This window comes from Amyelois transitella, chromosome 7, assembly GCF_032362555.1.
Source record: "Amyelois transitella isolate CPQ chromosome 7, ilAmyTran1.1, whole genome shotgun sequence".
Taxonomy (NCBI): domain Eukaryota; kingdom Metazoa; phylum Arthropoda; class Insecta; order Lepidoptera; family Pyralidae; genus Amyelois; species Amyelois transitella.
This window is the reverse complement of record NC_083510.1, coordinates 1,965,307-1,984,435: the sequence shown is the minus strand read 5'-3', so window position 1 is coordinate 1,984,435 and position 19,129 is coordinate 1,965,307. Positions and strand designations below refer to the sequence as shown.

The 19,129-nt window shown below is 34.9% G+C and overlaps 1 protein-coding gene across 1 annotated transcript in view; it reads left to right on the top strand.

Annotated features, from left to right (window-relative positions):
* Positions 1-19,129, top strand: part of LOC106143556 (elongation of very long chain fatty acids protein 6) — a 32,666-nt gene that overhangs the window by 1,194 nt on the left and 12,343 nt on the right. Inside the window, exon 2 of the mRNA XM_013345680.2 lies at positions 12,697-12,834. Coding sequence (XP_013201134.1) covers positions 12,697-12,834 — 138 coding nt within the window. The remainder of the gene's footprint in view (positions 1-12,696; positions 12,835-19,129) is intronic.

Below are 19,129 nucleotides of genomic sequence, written 5' to 3'. Positions count from 1 at the left end.
TTAAACTCCTAAAAATATTTCTCAGTATCTTAATATTTCAGATTACCAACCTTTGTACGATACCTACTGAAATATATCTAAAAAAATGTCTAGTATTCTGATTTGTTTCATATTTATCACTTCTTTCAAATTTTACTAAATTCTAATGAGCTTTTTACATTGAAGCTTTTATCTCATAGGGTGAAATCATGATTTTTTTATGTTTTTATTTAGTTACCTAGAAGTTACCTTCTTTAACATTTTTATTTAATTTTGGATTATTCTATGTAGTCATCAAAATACTAGGTATTGACACCTAGCATTGTATTTGAATACTTGAATAATAAAGTATAATACAATGTGACACAAGTTCAATTTGTTTTGTATCTATTAACTAGTTACCAACCTACTGCTTGTCATTTGTATTTTTCATGTTGTCATTGTTATAGTTCAACAATTTGTATGTTAAATAAGCAATTTGTGGACTTACTCTTAATAAAAAACTTCTTAATTCATAGATATAATCACATGTTTATACCTATGCGTTTATTGAATTGGGCCATATAGCTGAATGTGGCTTTTCTGTCTTCAATAATGTTGGTAAAGCCTATAATGGATAAAGTCATGATTTACAAATATATGTACCTATACTTTACTCCACTTGGAATATTGTTAAAGACAAGTTGGCATGTTCATATCCATAGGTGTCAAATTTTATCTATGTATATGGAAACAAAATACTGCTCGTAGAAGATTGAAAATAGTAGGTAATTTTCTATATTAGTATGATAGATATTGAGGAGCTATTAGTTAGATTTAAATTTTTGGATAATTTTGAGCAGAGTAACCAATCCATTGAAAATGAGGGAATGAAGAAATGAAATGACTGTACCACTCCTGCCATGATTCCATGCTCAGAAATATTAGTAAGAATTAAAAACAAAAAACAAAAGATGTCATTTTAACCGTCAGAAAACATAAATGGAAATGGATAGGGCACACGATTAGAGGTAGTGAAATGGTAGTGAATGGTCAAAAAAAGTGATAAATTGGTACACAGGAAACAGAAAGAGAAAACACTGCAAACAGTTTAGACGATTGGTGGATGATGATAAGCCATATTTGGATGCACATGGACGAGAGAAGCATGTTGGAGGAGGCATGAGTCAATAATTGACATGATCAGAGTCAATGAAGTAGAAAATAAATAGTTATAAAAAATGAAAATTGTGTCTGAATAGATATAGCTTATATTATAATTATTGTAGGTATTTGCTAAGAACTTCTCTAAATTGTCCACAGCAGTACTGTCTTGGATTTTAAGCTGTGAAGCCAACAACTGAGAATGCTTTAGAGATTACGTGAATAGTGGAGTAATGAAATTTTATTATTTAAAATAAATTTATTTCGCCCGTTTTATTCTACGCGCAACAATAAGAAACTTTGTTTCAATGATTTCATCTACTTAAGTTCCCGCCGCAGTAGACTTATGAGTCTTAAGTTTTACAAATGAGATGGGTGAAATGATCGTTAAGCTGCAGGGAAGGTCGGGGTGCGGGGGACGGGGGAGCGTGGGCGAGTTATGAATGAAGCTCCGCATCTGATCTGCAATGTTACGTAAACTTGTTTGGCACAGGCTCCCCATCTAGTCTAGAAAACGTTCAGAGGACACATACAGATTTATAATAAAATGTTTCAGTCTTTCCAGCTACCATTTCTCTTTAAAAATGTTTTATTGAGCATGCAATGCATGAAAAGGATGAAGCGAAAGAAGTATGCAAGATTGTGACTAGTGGCAAGACGTTGTCTGTTTACCCCACCGGAAAAGAGATGTGGGTTGGTGTATGTACCTATGTTTGTCAACTCAGTGTTGACAGTACATAACTATCAAAGAGATATTAAAAGAAGAAGTTTTATTACAAAGATATGGATAATCGAAGATATCAGAATAAACGAAGGAGAATGCAAGGATTGTAGTATAGTAAGTGGAAAAACGCCTTTTCCCTTTCTACTTGCTAAATTACTGATGTAAGTATAAAGACGAGCAGCAAAGGTCATATCAGCATTTGTCATATTAACATCAATAAATCACGTTATTTCTGGGTGTTTCCAATCATACTTATCTTTGACTTTTGAACTTTGACCAGGTGATTCTGGTGCATTACGTTTTGTAAACACCGCATGAAGAAAAGAAAACATGGTGTGATCTATTATAATATCAGGCGGTTCTTAACCCGCGGTTATCGTAAGTCAATGGATGTTAAGGTTATCGCCCAGGTTCTCGCCGTCAGTGTTATCGTAATTCAATTAATTTGTTGTTAATTTATCATGTTCTAACAATGTTTATTTATAATCATTCTGAATTATGTTTAGTGTGAAAGTAAGAGGGAAAGGGGAACGACAAACTATCGTAGGTGTATTATATATATTTGATATTCGCCGTCTAACGAACTTAAAACAGTTTTGTTCTCGTCATAAATACTAATTATAATAATGTGGTAATTTATATCAAAAAGGCCACATAACGGGACTCGGCGAGTTGTGGGCCTTGAGGGTAATTTCACACGTCTGAATTTAATTCTGCCCGGAAACTGATGTTCCTTGTCAAAGTTTACTTGTATCTTTCATCTATCTCCCTAAAGCATTCTAAACCCGACATTTACCCTCCAATAAATTAAGCTCCCAACGATGAAAGATACTCAGGCATATAATCATAAAATTCTGGTTTCTCCAGAAACTTTTAAACTAGTAAATCGATTTTTATCGATTAACTCCTAAGCATGAGTATAAACAAGGCATTTGATCACAAAACGCATCAATGATCTGTCTATTTGTTTCGCTACTAATGGTTAATAATGACAGACACGACGATATATCACCGTGACTTTTTATTCGGGAGTTCTGTAGGGCCTTTTTTTAGGCTGAGAATCGATCAAACCAGCTATTAAGTGTGAGGAAACGCAACAATACCTCTCCCCTACCTTAAGTTGATATGTTGATTTGAACTCCCGCCAGTACTGTCCAATTTTGACGGGCCATTGATAAGTTTACAGAAGACGAGACGGCGACACGCTATTGTTGAACCGATTCCATAATATAGGATCCTACTGTGTGCCACTCTGTATGAATGAACCGTTAAACGCCAATTATGTAGTTCCTAGTATCACTTGTTCATAATGGTTGCTTGTAATTAATGAATGAAATTGCCAAGTTAAAGGTGTTAAGGTGAGGTAGCTATTATTTTACGAAGCACTTGGAAGTTATAAGTTGGATAAATTAATGATTATAGTCTTTTATTATAGTTAGTATCGTTTAAATATATATTTTTATGTATTAAGCATAGAATTTTAAAAGTACCTAATATTATTATTGTCTAGTATTATAAATAATTTGTAGATTAGCGTTTATAAGGATAAAGGCAACTTAAAGTTTTCCTCATCCTAGTTAAAAATTACTTCCGTCGTTTGCAGTAATTGCGTCCATTATGACACGGCATATTGCTAGAAAAATACCGTGCCTTATCCTCAATAAATAGAGTAAATCGACTGCAATCTCGCAACTTGCCCATTAGATTGCATGCGAAGATTTTGTGTTCATTGATTTCACCCTATTTAAGTAGATTGATATAGTCGATTCGCAATAATGGAACGTCAATGTGTAATTTTGTGATCGAATTGTACCAATGTGAAACTTTGGTTCATCTTTTTACAGTCAAGACAACCATACATCCATAGATTTAGGTAATCATTTATTATCTGTGCATCCACTGAGACAATTTTTAAACTTGGAATAGAAATGCGAAGATGAAAGACACAGACGGAGGAGCCAATTCATATTGAATAATCTGTACTTAACTACATAGTGACTATGTTATAAAAGTAATTGATTCAAAAATTATTCCAGAAGTTCTGGCCGATTCGACAATCAACAATGTAGTACAGTCGGCATAAATTAAAGTAGAATAAATTTATTCTTGACCACGCCTCTTCAATTAGGAAAATTGGCAGTCGGTTGTTTCTGCTTACTTTATAACTATCTAGGCACTCTACTAGAGTTTTTAAGAGATGCTTCACAGTCGTTTGATTCATATAACTAGGGGGGTTGTTTCAGTAGTTAGGTAAGTTATAAACCAAGTCCGCTTAATGGTTTGGCAACATCGCAAAGAACATAAGTATGATTTAAATATTATTTTTTAAAGAATGTAAATCGTCGTTGTTGACCAAATATGGCAAACCAAACCGCTCTTTATTAAATCTGTCTTCATATTAGATAAACGATTTTAATTTCCAATTTTTGCGGTATTAAAAATATTAAAAGTTCCTAGTCATATTGCTTGTAGTCTAACGACGTTTATTCAACGGAGTTAACGAACCGTGATTATCTATGTAGCCTTCGCATACACAATAGTTTTTCACGAAGCCAGCACACATTACATAATGAAGAAACGTTTGTGTGATGAGTAGGAGCATATTCAACACAATATTAATCGTCGTCAGGAACAGGTCTAAAAATAGCTTTTGAATGTTGGCCGAGGAAAACTGTACTGAGATAAAATCATTTTTATGTATTTCCTAAAGAACCTTTAAAATGCAGACTTAGTTTATCTACATATCACCCTAGGTACTGTAATTATATTTCTACATGTTACAAAAAAAAAGAAGAATATAAAGTCAAGTTGGTAGGATGTAGTCATCGTGGTAAATTTTCCTCGAGTCATGGACTAATAATTATACATTTTGTAACTAAATGATTCAGAATTTTCTGGAGTCGCAGACGGGTCAAGTCATTTTCTTCATTTCCTCCAGCCGTCACGCAACGGCTGACGAAACTAGTGCACTTTCGCTGTCGATGTGTGGGTTTGGTCAGGACTTGTGCATGCGCCGGAACCCACTCTTACCCTCATTAACATTTCTATCGCAACATAACTTCTAGAAGCGTCGCAGAAGGCCCTTGGTATTGGTACGATACGACTGATTGCATTACGAAATTGCTAAAGGTTTTTTTACTAGCGTGGTTTGGCGTGTATAGTATAGGCAATAGTGCAGTAGGTCGACTTCTCGCTTGGTCTTTGCGGTTTTCTAACAAACGTTGCTTACTGGTAACACCGCTACAGCAATAAAAAATAACAATTTGTCTTAGAAATTTGTGGATCCAAATCTGTCTTCTAAAAGGTGGATGCTATAAATAAATTATTAATATGGATCTGTCGTACTTAGAAATATTATTTGATACACATTCACCTTTCAGCCTGATGTGTGTAGTTTCGAGAAGCTTCTATATAATTATATTACCTGGTTAATTACTAATTAATTAACTTGATTGCCCCTGTAGTTCAATACGTAATAAGTAGTCATGACTCAATATGCAACAAATTTATGAGATTTTGAATGAGAGTCCGCTTCTTTGTTGACATTTCTGTGGTAGTAATTAATTATTGAAGTCTATTGATCGACATTATAACAGGCGGCATATTAACAGCTAGGGTGACAGAGTAAATGAGAAATAAACACACAATTTATTGTTATTAAACATACATACATATAATCACGTCTATATCCCTTGCGGGGTAGACACGCTCAGCTATTCGGCTTACTGATAGAATAGAGATTCACATAAAGTGACAGGTTGCTAGCCTGTCACCTAAAAGAAGAATCCCAAGTATATAAGCAAAAAAAAAAATAGAAAGTATAGGACTTCTTTTTTCTATTTGTGCCGGGAACTACGCGGCATTATTATTGCTATTGCTATTAAAGTGCTAATAATTTTCCTTTATTGGCACTAATGAAAGCTTGCCATCATACTTTCTAAAATCAGGCGATCGGTAGGACGAATTACTGTGACGTAATGAAACCGTGATATAATGCGGTGACACCACAATCTGCTTTTCAAGGATTAATTAGTTTTTATGCGGTCGTTGCCCGGTATACTAGCATTTATTTTAGGTTTTTAATGCTGTATCTATTATAAAATATTCCACTTTACAGTTAAGATAACTTTTATTTTTTTTATCACGTTTCTGCTCATCACGCGCCAATGGTTATCGGAAGGTTTAATTTTTGTATAAACATAGACAATACAGTGACTAAAGAACAGCTGCTATTGAGGTGATTGTGGTGATAAGGCTCACGTGTGGAGATTGGCAGTAAAAGTCAGATAATTTTATACCAATTGCTCATCTATACTTATAATAAATCTGTAGAGAGGTCAATTCTGTACATGGAATATATTTTCAAAATAACTATCAGGGGGTGATTAGTGATCGATAGTGATGCCAAAAATGCAATCAGTAATATTTTTGTCTGTCTGTCTGTCTGTCTGTCTGTCTGTCTGTCTGTCTGTCTGTCTGTATGTTCTTTATAGAAACAAAAACTACTTGACGGATTTTAACGAAACTTGGTACAGTTATTCTTCATACTCCTGAGCAGGTTATAGTATACTTTTCATTACGCTACAATCACTAGGAGAAGAGCAGTAAAAGGAAATGTTGGGAAAACGGGAGAAGTTACTTGATTTTTTAAGCTTCCGTCGCGTGTGCAGCCTTAATGGTTAAAGATACAGCGAAACCATGTATAACGGAAATATTCTACATAAAATTATTAAAAAAATATTCCAAGACAGCATAAGTCTATCTTTTATGGTTGACTCAGAATAACACGTGTAATTCCTAATAGCTTAGCAGTTCGGAGATTTCTGATTATATTTCTTTACTCTGATGTTTATAATACCAATAACACTCACACTCATTCATAATTCTTAAAAATTAATATAAGTACCTATTCAATAAAAAAAGAATCATCAAAATCGGTATAGAAACACCAAACTTATACATGAAATAAAATACCCTAACAAGCCATCGCGCGTAAATACTGAATCATGCTATAAGGATTATTTTTGCGTAACGGTTGCCGCGCTCGACGCGGCTAGCGGAGGCAGGGTATAAAAGGGGCAGGAGGCGAGCGCAAGCTTCATGACCAAGGCAGCCAGGGGGAGACTTCACGCAGTTCTCTCTTCCAGCCTCCTCCTGAGGACGAAGTTCGGGATCTACCAAACGTACGTCAGATCCCGCCTCACGTTCGCGGCCCCGGCGTGGTACGCATTCTGCTCTGAGACCAACAAGAGAAGACTCAGTGCCCAAGAAAACCAAAGTCTCAGAGCAGTCGTCGGAGCCCCGCGCTACGTGAGGAACTCGACGATGCTCAGGGATTTGAAGTGGGAGAACTATATTCGAGAGGGCGGACGCGTCATCACACAGCCACCTGCGCGGCATCGCGCCGCTCCACTCCGCTCCCTCCGGGCCGTCGGGTGAAACCCTCCCCTCGCTGCCTTGCGGCTGACGTCGTCGACCAGTGACGACGCCGCCGCTGATGGGAACTCCCAGTGTATGAAGACGTGAAGACCCAGGCCGTCACGGCCATTGAAGAGGGCCAAAAGCCCTGACCAATCTACTCCGACTCCACTAAGGGAGTATGGGAAGACCCGACGACGCGACGGCAAGACAGTATTGCACAGGCGTTTCAACTTTATTTTCATTTCTTTTTCTTTTGTAAGTTGTAGGTACATATTTCTGGTTATAATTCTATTAGAATATATTTTTTAGTTTAAATAGGCACTTAGATTTATCTATACTAATATTATAAAACTGAAGAGTTTGTTTGTTTTTTTTAATGTGCTAATCTCAAGAACTTCTGGTTCGATTTGAAAGATTATTTTTGTATTGAATAGACCATTTATCGAGGAAGGCTTTAGGCTTCCTCGATAAATGGTCGTTACGTTATATAACGTCTAGATGCAACTATTAAACTATTAGGAGCGAAGAAATAATGGAAAATGTGAAAAAAATCGTGGAAGGAGCATCCTTGAGGGCCTTCAATGATGCCCAAAATAACTATTCCACGCGGACGAAGTCGCAGGCACAGCTAGTCTTAACATAATTTCATTGATATTATCACGTATTTAGCCCTTGCGGAGTAGACAGAACCAGCAGCCTTAAAAGACTGTCAGGTCATGTTCCGCTAAATCAACGACAACCCAAACCTGTTGTTATATTTATTTTTGTGAATATATTCTTTAAATAAACTTTTGGCATGTAGGTTATTTATTGATTTCTGTTCTATCTGTTTTACCTATTTAAATATCGATATTTAGTGAGTCTTTATGTACTTACAGGTTTTATATGAAAAATAAATTTATAATCGAAATGAGCCCGGATTATAAATGAGACTAATACAACAAAATTTGACAATTTAAAGACGATTTTAAACGAATGCTTGTGAAAAAAAAAATTTTAGGTGACCGTAAAAGTACTACATACATTACACTACAAGTAAGCAACACATTGACCTCAAAGTACTTATTAAGAACTCTGTAGTTGCCAGTCGTTCAGTAATTAATAATTTTTTTTTGTTATCTTTTTCCTTTAATATAATTGATTCGGGAAGTGACCATGGCGCGAGGAACACAGGAAATTGAAGCAAAATGAGAACTGGTTTAATACCTACTAGGTCCAACTTTATTATGCCATAGTCAGTGCAAAGCCGAGTTGATTCAGTAGTCAAATTTATATGTATAAAACTCCTTAGTTACCGAATGATTGACAGACAACGAACAGCCCAAACCTCTGGGTTTAGAAACAAGAAATTGGCATGTTGGTTCCTTGGATCTATGGTGCACTAAGAGAGGATTTAAATTGACGACGATGACGGAAGTTAACGGTTTTTTTTCTTGGGGTGTTGTCAACTTTTCTTACTGTATTGACAACTGTTCTATCAACATTATATAAATCTTGTAAAATCCTAAATGTTATGTATGCAATGAGTCATTATGAATGATAAGTTATTGGTTAAAGAATCATGTGTTGTGATCTTGTCGTGAATTAGTCATTTGAAATATTAGACTGATTCACTATTGATAAAATTCAACATTCTATGTCATTTATTAAAGTGATCGATCCAAATGCGATACAAAATATCAATAAAATGCTTAACATGCACTTAGTCATGATATCATAACAAGAAGAACAGGTATCTTATCATTTGGAAAATAAATCTATACTAATATTATAAAGCTGAAGAGTTTGTTTTGTTTGTTTGTTTGTTTGTTTAAACGCGCTAATCTCAGAAACTACTGAACCGATTTAAATAATTCTTTCACTGTTAGGTAGTCTATTTATCGAGGAAGGCTATAGGCTACATTTTATCCCGGATTTCCTACGGGAAACGTCAACAATGCAGGTGAAAGTTGAATGAGTCGGCCATCTGCGAGCTTTCCACGCGAACGCTGCGCAAACCAACAAAGATATAGTAAAACAATGTATTAAAGATGTGAAGTACTCATTTTTTGCCACAAAAAAGTCCGCGGGAGCATATATCTATCTCTTAAGGTTTACTTACAATAACCACTTTTATGTTCATTTTTTAAGATTATTTTTTCATTGTAAACATAAGTTATTTTGAAACCAATTTTCTTTTATTCAGTATTAATCCTTATCCAAATAAATATGTTTATTACTTTCGGCTTTTCATGTAGACTAAAATTGCCATTTACAGTATATAAATCAGACGAATTGGTTTTGAGATATAGTCGTTATAAGCAATTTGCAGCGAAACATTTAATACGGCGAACCAGCGTTCTTTCTAATACGCGTGACCGCCTGAAATATTATTATAATATACCTATAATTGATAAAGCCGAGGAGGATGTTTGCAAAAATGAATATGATGCCCAAAATAACTATTCCACGCGGACGAAGTCGCGGGCACAGCTAGTGTGTAATATAATCATATGTTTCACTGTAGAAATCCATTGGCATTGCAAATGTTTTAACTCACTTTTTTTAATCAAATTCAAAATGGAGGAGGTAATACTCAATTCAACTGTATAATAGTGAAAACGTTTCATGTGTTTGTTACACTATTATTCGGCCCATGATTAACGCATTTTGATAGCCAACTATGGACATAGTCATCAGGTTGAGATAGAAGGCCACCGAGAGATCTATTTAAATTATATAAATGGGTCTTTGTTTTTTTTTTTAATTCGCTGAAAATCTTTCGTAGAGCACAAAGCAGCAGCTCAGTCCGATTATAATTAAACATACACGTTCTTTACTAACACGTTAATGACCCTTGTTCAAGATCACTTATGATGTATGGAAACCTGATTTGATGACGTATTCATGTAATTGTTTTACTACTCTCCTGTACTCTATTAGTTATGATCTCTAACCTTCTTTAATTAAAATGCCGTGTCTAGGAAGGACGCTCTTTTTAATCCACCAACAAGAGACTGTTCTTAAATATTAAGAAAGAATATAGGCAATTCGTTTAAGTAAGCCGGACCAGTGACAGGTGTGACTTTATCGACATCTATGTTAACACTAATCATATCATTGAGATTATTATCATTTGATACATTGCGTGTAAGCTCCTGACTAATGTTGATATTACTGCTTTGATAATCATTGATACTAACCTATCACGAACGAGGAAAGATAAATTCACGAGAAATCATTTCCTCATCTACACAAGAGATAAGACTTTTATTTTTTATGTTGGTAACGATAAACTCGAAAACTTTTCTTTATTTTCACGAAATAAAGAAAAGTTTTCGAGTTTATCGTTACCTAAATTTTAAATTCACGAAATTTCAGGAGAAAGTTAGACATAGGTTACTTGTTTCTGTTTACTTGTTTCTTTTCTGCAATTTCCAATTTCGATTATACTGCTTTCGCTTTCTTTAACAGTGTCGTTTTGACTGTCTACAAAATCTTTGTGATCACGGTCCTGGCGTTACTCCCTCTACGTCGAAATCTCTTTAGTGTCTCATAAGTTCTATATTTCTCACATCCTATTCTATGAGTGCCGTGTGGTTTCCGGCACCAATAAAAAAAGAATTGGACCACTTCATCTCGTTCCCATGGATGTCGTAAAAGGCGACTAAGGGATAGGCTTATAAACTTGGGATTCTTCTTTTAGGTGATGGGTTAGCAACCTGTCACTATTTGAATCTCAATTCCATCATAAAGCCAAACAGCTGAACGTGGCCTATCAGTCTATTCAAGACTGTTGGCTCTGTCTACCCCACAAGGGATATAGACGTGATTATATGTATGTATGTATTCTATGAGTAGGTACATCTTACCCCTTGCGTGTTGTCGCCGTGATATCTAGTTAAAACGCTTGTTTTCGAAATTTACGAGTACCTACTTATCGGATCACGACCAAGTCATCCACCATCCATCCACCAATAACAAAGACTTGGTTCTAGCTAGTCTTATTAATCTCTGACCTTGTAATCGAGTTCTGAGCTCACAAATGTCACATTCTAAATATAAACTTACGTCTGCTGCTGTCTGCGAAATGGCGGCAAGCTGCCTGTCATTATCACACTTCATACCAAATGCGAAAGATGTGTACTCTTCCAACCCATTCATCTGCTGAACCGAGTAAGATGATAATTTACAATATATATAGTTCTATAAACGAACACTTAATTTACACGCAAGCAAAGCCGCGGGTGTGCACAAGTAAAATCAATAATATGATAAAGTTTTCCCAAAGAGGTAGATCTTACAGATATTCTTTTGTTTATCCACTATCAGCAACTTTTTCATGTAGCTTGTCGGTATTATTTTCCTAATATCGTCCGACATAATTGGCCACACACATTTGTATGGAAACTGTTCTATTATACGGCTCATTAAAGTTGGATTATAGGTATAATCGGTATTATTTATCGTAACACTGCGCTCTTATTATAAGACTTGTTTCGATATTATTTATAAATTAAGCTCTTATGATTTATGTGATTAGATTAAGACAAACATATTCCATAATAGGTCACTTTTGTTAGCTATATCAAAATTGAAAAAACAATGACTGGGGAATAAAATAATATATACTTACTCTTCTAAGATCCAGACGTGATAACATGATAACTGCCAATGAGGCAAGTTGTGTGATATGTAATTTTATCTTAAACAAAAACTGCCTTAAAAAAGATATCCTATACCATTTTACCGTCCGAACTTCGTCACAGTTTGAGTTTGCAATAATGTGTTTCATAACAGTAGACTATTGTCTTCCTAATTAAATAGCAGTAAATCCTGGCGCATACGTTTGCGGTTTATAAGGGTTACCTAAGGTTAACCGTATTGAACCGCAGATCACACGAGCTTCTAGTGCTACTAAGATTAATGACAGACATGTACATTGCTGGAAAACAAATATTTATTGATGAAGCGGATATTGGTAGGTAAATTCTGAAAACAGGCGGGAAGAAGACCCCTAGTATGTGAATCTTGATCCCTCGTCCTCAAAACAGACCGTCACCATAATTTTACCCCACGAGAGAGCTCCATAATCTTAAATTATGACATCGACCTTCCGAAGGTTGTTATCAGTTAAATTGAAGTATATAGAATTGAAGGCAAACATGAAAAAAGTTTTTCGAATGATCTTCCAATTTAATTTTTATTTTTTGGCAGGTCATTGGAAGTGGCTTCCAGATAGTTGTGTTATATCTTACGAGTTTTATTGCTTTGGCTCTGTTTGGCGTTAGGTATATAAAAATTACCGTTACCGCGAGAATTAAAAAAAAAGCCTACGTTACAGTCGTTTTTACGTTTATCAGTGTAAAAATAATCATCTCTTTATAATTATTAGAATAAAATTATGGATTAACAATACCGAAATTGACCTTCCTTTGTATCACTTACAGATTCGAGCTCCGGCGCACTCTGATTGTGTGGAACTGCATGCTGGCCGCGTTCAGCATCATGGGCGCCTGCCGGACGCTGCCCGAGTTTATCCACGTGCTGCGGAACCACGGCATCTACCATTCCATTTGTGTGCCAAGGTCAGTGACCTCTTTAACAAGCTAAGTTTCTAGTTTAGGTTCTAGAGCGATAACTTTCATCTAGGTTGCATCCTTCGCCTGACCTGACTGTCAATCGAGTCGAAGCTATCAATCCTCCTCGTGAATGTTTTACATCATGCTTCGATTGGATAAGTCGTTTAGCCACGGATATTTCCGCATGTCTGTTTATAAAACATTATGAACGTATAACAAAATCCACACGGTCTAGGACGCGGTCAAGAACTGGTTTTATAAAACTAGCCGAGAGCGAGCCATTATTTTATATAATGGTCTATTCTGATCTCGAGTAATAATTTCACATAATTTGCGATTATTGCTAACCCCCGCCATGGAGACGTCATTCGTGATTTTCCGCCTCAATCTCATCTTGTACCATATATCTATAAATAATATATGAGTTTATATTATTCTTGTATTATAAAAAGTGTGTTTTAAGCTGGCATGCTAGTTTGGTAGCCAAAAGCCTTACGTACTGTGTTTTTGTTACAATAACGTAAAGTGTGATACTAAGGATTCTATGTAATCCTTATAGTTGATGCTTGATGACGTAATGCTTTACGAAGTTCAGTAGAAATTGTTTTTTTTTTAAACAGAAACAATTTCTCTACGTTGAAATCTTTTTTGGGGTAATCGTTTCATGAAATCAATATTAAAACATGACATGGATGTCTTTCACTTTCTTTCTCTCTCTTTTTTCTTCCTTCGCGTGTTCTCAGTTGCATCCTTCGACACAATACTTCGGGGCCTCATTTAAAACTTTTCACTTTACCGGTTCGCGGCGTCTTCAGTTTTAAGACCATTATTATCACGCATATCAACTCTAAGATATCTTCTACAAACGGGGCAAAATATTTCTTCAGTGACGTCCAATGTTGGCTTTGTATACTCTATCCATGAGCATGCAGGTTTGTCTACTTAACCTTTTATAAACTAAATGCCTAATGACGCCTTTTTACTATGAATAGCTACCCGGCATTCTAAAAGTTGGCTTCCACTAATTTCAACTAACCAACGGTTTGAGAACCTTCAAAATTCATAGAGCTATGCTTTGTGCAGTTTATTGCATTATTGACGACTTTCTGCAGATGTTTGACAATGATGTGTCAAAGTTAAATTTGTCGTGGTTACAATAGCTTAGTTAGCGGGAAAGTTATTTTTGTGAGTTGTTTTTCTTGTTTTGACAATTGTTTGTAGTAACCTATTAATCTTCTCTGTCCCCCCTCATTTTTGGGTCCCGTGTCACTACTTATATATTTTCATTGTATAATTTTTTTGGCTTCAAATGACACATGCTGTGAAATAATTGTGTAAATGTAGTACATGCGCTCATTTATGAAAAATAAAATAGGGCATTCAGCTAAATTTACCTTCTACCCATTATGTAATAAAGATGTGTTAAATAAACACATTATTACACACAAATTACATTTCTCAAAATTTTCATGACGTGTTTGTGTCAAATAGACACCCGTTGACTGACAAATTGTGCTAAATCTTATAGGACTCTTTGAAGTTATAATTTCAAATCGAGTCATAGATATCCTATAGGACATATGTCCCTTAGGACACAAACATATGTTTTATGAAGCTGTATTTTACTTAATAAACATGTCAGTCATTTGCTAGAGCCAAAGGATGTGAACAAATTGTTAATTATTCCATTCACGATCTATTTAATATTCGTAAAGAAAGTGGCACACTAAATTATAACACGTAATATTTAATTTAAAGTAACGCTTGATGATTTATACGTAATATTTTCGTAGTAACTACTTTTTATATTTAGTTAGCTTGTTTTCTCGCAATGGCTATGTTTTTACTAACCTCTAAACCACAGAGGTCCAGGTTTGATTTCCAGTGAGGTTTTTTAATTTGACTGTGGGTGAATGTCCGTTTCTTTGTTTACCTTTCACGTTTGTTGCTATATAAGTTTTGTTCTCAACGTTAAAATTATCCATAATATGATAATCACGTTTACTTAAAACGGTCGCATTATTGTCACGTAGGTAATCAGACGGTGTGTTTATACGTGCCATATCTAGCATTTTATAGCGTAGAGGGAAAGTTCTTGCATAATACAATAGTCAAAACCACACTCATTTATGCTTGTGTTTTTCTGATAATGAGTATCGATAATCGATGGAAATTGATAAGGTATCGATCTCACTATAAGGAATAGACTCATGTTTAAAGTTTGTTTTAAAGCCTTGGCAAAAATATGGATGTCTAATACTGAGATGTCACTTTATATAAATTAGGCAACCATTTCTTCCAAATGGCCTCTCAATTAAGAAGCAATTGAGAAAAATAGATTATCCTAGTAGGTATCCCATGATGAAGAATACAGAATTTCAAAAGAATTTCAAAAATTTGGAGATAGTATTGAATTGAATTTTCTTATTTGGCACAAGTCCAATCACTTTGCGATATTTGGTACAGGTTCATTTTCAATTTATTTTTATTGGAACATGTTTTCACATGGACAACAATACTTCTTAGATTTCTTTCGTGTGTTTATTAAATATTTACCTTAGACATGTCATAATAAGTTTGCCTTTGTCGTTAACACCGATAAAAATAAATGAGTACGTAATTTTTTACGGAATATTAGCATTCTAATTGAAACAGCAAATAGATATGCCTACTATGACGTAAATTACCGTGTTATTGCGTATATTGTCAGCTCATTCATTTGGGGACAGCCGAGGAACACTGCCATCATTCGTTGCAAGTTTTAAATAGTCCAATTCAATCAATCGAAAAATAGGACTAGTAGAGAGAATGGTGTTTTGGGTGTTTTTTTTAGTTTTGCACTAAAAACATACTCGTATATAAATTGGTTATATATAAATTTCAAAACGGTATTTCTACATGAAAGGCTTTATTTGCTTTAATGAAATTATTTTCAGATTTGAAGTAAGTAGCTTTCGATAATGTAAAAGTATTGAGTGGAATCCATACAAATCCATTAAAACTTATTTCTTTGAAATTGTTCAAGCATATAGGATAAGATAACGGAAGAGGACAAAGGATACTTAAAGCGCGTGCGGAGCCCCGGGGCGATAGCTAGTAAAGTCATAAGTAGGTATAAAAGAATATGTGAACTCTATCGATATACCTAACCCTTTAATAACCTTTTTCTAGGCAGTTAAGAACAATCCGCTATAAGATTTCTGGCACAGATCCAAAAAGGTCGTCTTTGCGGTAAGGCATTAAGTGGTTCTTTCTGGGAGCTCCTATACAATAGAGAACTCATATAGGTACCTACTCACTCGCTGACTAAGCCTTTCTTACAGCGAAGTTCATACGTTTTTTTGTTACTAGACCTGTTTCTGAGGCTTCACTCCCATGGGAATTCTCGTTACTTACCTACGTCTCTAGTTTTGCCCACTTAGAAGTGTGGAGAGGGTAATTTTATCAGTTTAGTTGGACCAAGCTAAACACATCTCAAAAAACCAAAGACTAACATTTTCGCTATGCAAATTAAAAACATACAGTACATAAAAAATCACATTTATTGACGTCTGTTGCCGCTATCTGTAGTACAGACATCGTTTAGTTACAATTTTTTTAAATGTTTATAATAGTTTCAAGACTGCTCATTTAGCTATTGTTGTTGTCAAATAAATATTACCATAAAATAGTACAATTTTCATTTCCGTCAAGTGTAATACATATTTTACGTTGAAAAATACTGTTTACATAGTCATTTCATTTACATTGCCAAGTTAAACATGATGCTTCCGAGGACCTCTTATGTTTGCTATGTGTACTTTATTGAGAATTACACATGTCATGACATAAATTAAGTCACGTGGTATTGGGTAAATACTAAGATATTCCTTAGTAAATATAAATACATTAATTCACGCACGTCTATTTCCCATAAGGCAAGCAGTGCCTACGTCATCTATCTGCACACCACGATCCCTGCATAATTCTTTCGTTATCCTATAATTGGTGTTTTTATTTTGTTCATTTGTTTTGGCGTCCTAAGGCACAAACTAAAAACACATATTGGGAGCCATTTCAACGTCTCACTTACTTATCCGAACTGTATAACATCTAATTCATAAGTTTTTTACACGATAGTCTTCACTCGTTTACGATTCTTAACAGAAATAATGTGAGCCGTTACGTTTGTTTTATCGACCATGTTAAGTCTTTATGCATGATAACCTATATATATTATTTCAATGGTATCTATCTGATAGAGAGAATCTAAATTTTTACGAATAACTACGTAACACTGGTATTCTACATGGCGAAATGCATTATTCAATCCATCATTGAGACGTAAATAGAAGAGAATGCTTACTCTAATGCGATTACAATAATACGAATGGATGTGGAATGCGATTACAAGAATGCGAATAATCGGGGTCCAGATTTCGGGGGAGTCTTAAGTGTTAAGAAACTTATTACTCTTAAATTCTTTTTATGTTGAATAGACCATAAATCGAGGAAGGCTTTAGGCTATATAACATCATGTTGCAACTATTAGGAGCGAAAAAATAATGGAAAATGTAAAAAAACGGGGTAAATTATTCATCCTTGAGAGCTTTAATGATGCCCAAAACAACTATTCCACGCGGACGAAGTCGCGGGCACAGCTAGTTTATAATATTAGTCGATAGGTATAAACATATTTTAAAAATAAAATTTTACGTTACTGCATTATTGAATATTCATTAATAAAGGATTATATAAGATCTATTATTTGTTAATTATAATTTTTTTGACTAAAAAGAATTGTTTTTAAGCAGAGGTTATGTATATGTCGTCGGCCTATCGATGTATTGTGCCGATCGCGATGTAGCTGGAAGCTTTCTGAAATGCTGGCACTTATTTTAGTCCATAAGATGTTCCCAAAGGTGGGCAGATCGAAGAGAATAACATTTGTTGATATTCCCAGTTCAACACTGGATACATACATACATATAATCACGTCCATATCCCTTGCGGGGAAGACTGAGCCAACAGTCTTAAAAAGACTGATAGGCCACGTTTAGCTGTTTGGCTTAATTATAGAATTGAGATTCAAATAGTGACAGGTTGCTAGTCTGTCGCCTAAAAGAAGAATCCCAAGTTAATAAGCCTATCCTTTAGTCGCCTTTTACGACATCTATGGGGAAGAGATCCTATTCTTTTTTCTATTGGTGCCGGGAATCACGCCGCACTAGTTCAACACTGGTTGGCTCGTAAAGTTGCATATGACGCTGAAGGGGCGCTAAGGTAATATACCAGATAAAACTTCGCGTTCGCATTTTCGATATCAAACTAAACTAACATTGTTTTTTAAAACCTACTCTACTAGGTAGCTTATACCTCGTATTATTCAATTTTCGCCAAAACATAAGTTTGCAAACGTAGTTATCGATTAGCTGTCTGATCATACATTTTTGATTTATATACAGAGCCGACATCTCGTTTGTTAATAGTAGACAGTACTCATCTGGGATTTACTCAAATAATCCTCAATGTCGGATTATATTGGTTTCGAAAGGGCAACTAATTTGGTTAAGTCAGTGGCTCACCAATTAAGGCAATACCCAACTAGGAATTGCCGAAAACATACTGTTTTTGAACGACGATTGTGAACCATAGGTTATCTGTACTAAAGCAGAAAAAAATATCCCATTATAGAGAATATGCTTAAATTACAACCGAATCTAAATTCAAATAAAATTGATAAGCTTTATTTAAAAAAATAATACAAAACCCATTTCTTTTTTCTTTATCGTTGAAAATCTCCGAATTTTACTGGTAACAGTAGCATTTTTTTACAAGATGTAATAATTATAGAATTCAATTGTTCAAATCAATGGCCGCGTACTATTTTTAATATGTTTATCATTTTTCTATTTTTAAACCTCTTAAAAATAATAAGTACAGGTATGCAGCGCAACATTAAAGTACCTTCTTATATACGTAAATTGATTTTTAAAAATACGCTTTCTCAGTTCTGGGGACTACATACATTCGCTTTATTGATTCCGGCCCGGGACGATGGCAGCGTCTCAGCTCTCGGTCAATGTCAGCATTTTCAGGGGTGGATTTTCATCTGTTCTTTTATATAAATTAAAACTAATATAAGAGATTAAGTATGCTACTTTGTTTGTAAGAGATTATCGTCGGAAATATTAAACCTATCGGTAAAATTATTTTATAAAAGGTATATTATTTGCAGGTCATATTAAGCTATGTAGGTACCACGGGCGAAGCCGTGGCGGTCCGCTTGTTTTCTCATGTTATTTACGTGGGGGTACTTTGG